Genomic DNA, 5,380 nt, shown 5'->3' on the forward strand with positions numbered 1-5,380 from the left:
CGGTTATGGATTTGGGGATCAAGTCATAATAGAGCCAAATTAGACCAACCCCTATTTTAAGAGATGGGGATAGGATAGACAAATAGAAAAAAAAATTTGGAGAGAATCACGAAGCTTAATATCAAAAAATCTCAACCTTGAAAATTAATTCCCAATCGATATAATGTTGAAAGATAAAATTAAAAAAATATTATTTTTATAAATTGTATTAAAAAAATGATTTTAAATATTGAAGGATAGAATCAAAAGAAAAATATCAATTTAAATAATTAGCTAAAAAACCCAACAAGGAACGACAATAAAAAGACTCTAGATAACTAGGGTTATTTCATACCAACAAAAACTCTACAAAAGTAAATAAATAAAATAACATAACTTGAACTCTAATTGAATAAATATGAGAGGATGAACATGAAAAAAAAAAACTTAAGAAAAGGAAAATAAAAAAAACCAAGCAAGCCTGACGTGAACCTTCTAAATTTGGTTCAAAACTTGTGAAATCTTGAAGTTGGGTTCAATAAGGAAACTTAATTTCTAACCAATTTAATATTTAAAGAATATCAATTTAAAAAACTATTCAAAGTAAAAAAAACTAACAATAAAAAAAATGGATATCAAATTTGATAGGAAAAAAACCCGAAAATGATAAAACTTAAAAGTAAAACAATTTAAACTTTTTTTTGTTTAAGTTATTTAATTTTTGTTCCCAGGGTTTTTAAATTATTTAATGTTTCTAAAAAAACTAAAAAGACTAATCTACCCCCAAACAATTTGAAAATAACATTGAATCATGGTAAAACAACCATCTCACCCCCAAAGCTAGGGGAAAATTTGTAAAAACACTATTCTATTGAATAATGTTCAGTAGCACACACTGCATTGCAAGTCGGATAAAAAGTATTTTTAACTTAAAAAAATATATAGGCACTACTAATGTTTTTTGTAGTAAATTTTTTTTAAAACCGAATGAGGATTGACTCGATGTGACCTGGTCAACTTGATAGGTTCACAGACAACCCAAATGACTGGTAAAAACATATTGACTCAATATAAATATCTAAGATGATATTGTTTTTATAAATATTAAGACGACAACATATTATATCAACCTAGGTTAACCTGTCAATCTACATGCTAAGTCATAGAGACTATGATAACTCTATAGAAAATAAATCAGAATAAACTAAAAATCATAATTTCCAATAAATCCAATATTAAAGGATGGAATTGAAAAAATAAATAAATAAAATGACCATGGAAATCACCCGAGTCAACTCAGGTTAACTTGCCAAACTCACATCCTAAGTCATGAGACTAGGAAAACCCAATAGAAAGCAAATTAGAATAAATTATGAAGCTCAATTCTTAATCACCTTAATATTGAAAGATGAAACTAAAAATAATATCAAGTAAGAAAAGGATAAAAAAAACAACTCGAGTTAGCCCGAGTTAATCCACTAAGCCCGTGACCTAAGTCACGAGATAGGGATAACCTTATAGAAAGAAAATCAAAACAAATCACAAAGTCTAATTCTCAATCAACTCAATATTAAAGGATGGAATTGAGAGAGAAAAAATCAATCAGAAAAAGAGAAAAAAAACTCAAGTCAATTGAATTAACCTGTTAAACTTGCGGTCCAAGTTATTAGACTGGGATAACCTTGTAAAAAGTAAATAAAAAAGTATGAAGTCTAATAATGTTAAATGATGGAATTAAAATTAAAAAAAAACATAGTTTGTTAAATAAAAAAAATAAACGAAGGAAAAAAAACATTATTAAATTGAATAGGATTTTATGAGGAGAGGTACGATACAACCTCCAACCAACCCAATATTGAAGAGTAAAATTTTTTTAAAAAATAATTTGGAAAAGAGGAAAAAAATAAAATCAACTGAGTTAACATGTTAAACTTATTGTCCATGTTATTCTATTGGGATAACTTCATAAAAAGTAAATTAAAAAAAATATGAAATGTAATCACTAATAAACATAATGTTAAATGATGAAATTGAAATTAAAAAAATATATAGTTTATATTAAAAAAAAAGCTAAAGAAAGAGAAAAAAAACTATTAGAGCGAATATTATTTTGTGAGGAGGTGTACACTAAAATCTCCTTCTTCTTTTTTTAAATTTAAACTTGAATATAAATATAAATTATAACAGTGTTGTGTCATTTGTGGACACTTTTCTATTTCAACAGTCAACTAGTTTCTTTTATTTTAGGTTTTTCAATTCAATCCTCAACAGTTGAGATGTCCATAGAAGACTAACTAGTGGGACTTATGCAACCAACTTTTATATTTGAAATCTTGGGCAATGCAAAGAAAATACATGTCCTTGTAGATCTATTTTAGGAAATTTTTAGCTCTAGATCACTTTAATTTGACTATTTTTAGTAAAATAAGAAAAAAGAAAATTACTATTAACTAGTTTAGGTTTATATCAGGTTTAATTTTGTCAATTGAATCACTAAATCTTGTTCAATTTAATTAAAGATCAAACTCAAATAAAGTTTGGAAATCAAATTTTCAAATCATCTCAAGTCATCTGTATGAGTATTCTTATGTGATAATTAAAAGGCCCATTGAATATGCATAGTTGCCATAAATTTTGCTTTATTTAGTGTATGTTTAATATTGTTGTGTAAAATGTTTTTTTTAAAATATTTTTATTTAAAAATACATCAAAATAATATATTTTTTAAATATAATATTTCATATATATTTAATAGCAGTACATCAAATAAAAAAAACATTAAAAAACATTGCTTTATTGTTTTGTTTTAGTGAAATACAATTTCAAAACATATTTAAAAAAGAAAAACTATCATACTCCTAAATATATTTTATCGATTACAATTTCATTTGAGTGCAAAGCTCTATCTATATATCTAGCCTCCAGCAAGAGGCAATTACAGCACAAGATTACATGACAACATTCCATAATATTTTCAACAATTAATGAAAAGTAAAAAATCTGACATACAAGGATTAAAGAAAAGAAAAAGAAGAAAGCTAAGGTTTAGCATACGTTAACCCAAACAGCATTACTAGGAATGCCAGCATGGACAACGAACATCATATAATATCCAGGTGGGGCCACATTAACATTAATTGGTCCAATCACATTAGCCTTATAAGCAAACATGGATAACTGGACCACACTCACCACGTTCAGGACCACCATCCTCTGGTTCATGCCAAACGAGTGTGTAGTAAAAGACGGTGCAATAACGGTGACGGAGACCCCCAAATCCAGACGGTAGGAGGAGCACACGAAGGTAACGGAGAACAACTCTCCATACGACACCGCTCTGTTGGACAACTCCACTGTCAAAATTGAAGGTCTTAGATACGCGTACTGTGGATCCAGGTAATGTAGGTAAAAAGCTTCCAAACTCAGCTCAGTTGGGTAGGGTTTCCCTGTCATATTATACCCCTGGTGCGGATTGCTCCCTCCCACTAATATCCTGCCGTCTGGCAAGAGCGCAGCTGTGGAGTGGTACAGCCTGGCAATCTTAGAGGAGCTAAGCACAACGAATCTTCGGGTCGGATCTTCATCTGGTTGGTAAAGAACCGGGTTATAAACTGGATTCATGGCGTCATTCCAACCAGCGCTTCCATTGGTTGCGCCGTTGATGATAATCAAGTCTCCGGTGGGTAAAAGTAACATATCGTTCATGATCCGAGGAATGGGCATTAGCTCCATGACCCATTCGGGTTTCGGGTCCGTCACCTTTAACCTGCCACAAGTTGTTGATGCTTGCCCGTAAATGTGGAGATAATTGGACTTGATATAGGCACCTTTCTGTGCCCCACCGCAAATCATGACTTCTGCCTCAGGATGGTCAGTCACATTGGTGATTCCGGTTAACCGGAGAGGAAGCAAAACAGAAGAGCCAGTGCAAGGGTAGTTTCTTCTGTCACCAACAGGCATAACCGGATACTCCTTGATCACCTTATTACGTTTGTAGTCAAGCGAGATGGATCGGTTGTTAGCAAAAATGAAAAGATTACCATCAGGCAAGAGGTGCAAGAAGGGATAAAGATTGATCTCTTCTTGAGGGTCTCTGGTGTGTATTAAGAAAGGCAATGTGAAATTGTCTCTTTCTTGAGGGTTCTTGGGATAAAACTCGTAAGTGAAAGCCCTTCTTCCACCAACAATAATTATGCGACCATCAGGGAGTAATTGGTTACTGGCATACCATCTCCGGTTCCAAAGAACCTGGTTTGACAGCTCCACCCAATCGCACGAATTGTCATCGCAGGGGGTGAAAGAGCGTATTACGGCCTCGCCTGCTTTGTAACCGCCGGTTTGGATGAGATTGCCGGAGGAATCGAGGGAACCAGAAGAACACCAAGTGTCAGTTTGGACCATGAGAGGGCGGAAGGTGTTGGAAGCGATGTCATAAAGAACGGCGTGAGCAGTACAATCTTTAGGCTTAACCGCTTCGTCTTTGTAACGGCACTTGCCGTCTGGAAGAGAGAGATTGGAGCGGCCAAAGTCTGTGCGATCAAACATGATGACCTTGTTGTTTCTAAGGACTTGCATGTGCATGGCTGAGATGCCTATGCTTTCTTGGAGAACCACCCAGTTGCCCCCTGTTATTGTGGACAAATACGATCCAGCATGGGCAATTTCTGGTGAAAAACTCATGAAGATATAGAAAACAAAGAGGAAGATGAAAAAAGGATGGTTCTTGATTGCCATTAATATTGTTGTTTTTTGAGATAGGCAGATGAGAGGGAGGTTTCTTGGTTTATATAGTTAATTTGAGTATCGATCGGAGGAAGAGGCCGGTGTAAGAAATTTTTTTCCTTTTCTTTTCTAATTAAAAGGGTTTAATTAGGGCTTCTGTTTCCATTTCTATTTTCTCCTGTAGCAAAGAACGTGTGCAAAATCAGGAGAAAGGTTATGTTGGTGTAGATGGATTAAAATAAATAAATAAAATCATGCATTATTAATTTGATTTTGCATGTTTGTTCATGAAAACGTATAAATTAAGGATTATAGGTCAAGTTTGAGTTTGTAGGTTATTTCATATATCTTAATCTTACTCATAACACTCGTACATCACTTAAGTTAAATAGATGGTAATAGCATAGATCCGTGCTATATTTTTATTAAATCCGATTTAATAAGTATTAAAATTTCCACTACAAGATTTCACAGTTTTACCGACGGACAAATTCCGTTGGTGTGTGATTAGAAGTTCGTCGGTGATTTTTTTACCGACGTCATCACCGACGGATTATGTCCGTCGGCTTTCCTTTTGTCGGTGATTTCCCATTCTGTCGCTATATCGGTCGGCAAAACAAAAAAACCATTTGCCGATGGTTTTACAGATGGAATTTACGCACAAAAAAAAAAGAATCCC

At 33.3% G+C, this 5,380-nt stretch overlaps 1 protein-coding gene across 1 annotated transcript; it reads right to left on the minus strand.

The window, feature by feature from the left end:
- Positions 1-2,811: 2,811 nt before the first annotated feature.
- Positions 2,812-4,819, minus strand: LOC133695820 (aldehyde oxidase GLOX). Its single transcript, XM_062117770.1, has one exon. It carries the CDS (start codon positions 4,711-4,713, stop codon positions 3,025-3,027), a length of 1,689 nt encoding a protein of 562 aa, XP_061973754.1. The 5' UTR covers positions 4,714-4,819; the 3' UTR covers positions 2,812-3,024.
- Between the last annotated feature and the right edge of the window lie 561 nt (positions 4,820-5,380).

The sequence above is a fragment of the Populus nigra genome, chromosome 6 (genome assembly GCF_951802175.1).
Source record: "Populus nigra chromosome 6, ddPopNigr1.1, whole genome shotgun sequence".
Classification (NCBI taxonomy): Eukaryota; Viridiplantae; Streptophyta; class Magnoliopsida; order Malpighiales; family Salicaceae; genus Populus; species Populus nigra.

Coding starts and splice junctions, on each gene's coding strand:
- LOC133695820 (XM_062117770.1), bottom strand. CDS start 4,713: ATGGCAATCAAGAACCATCCTTTTTTCATCTTCCTCTTTGTTTTCTAT.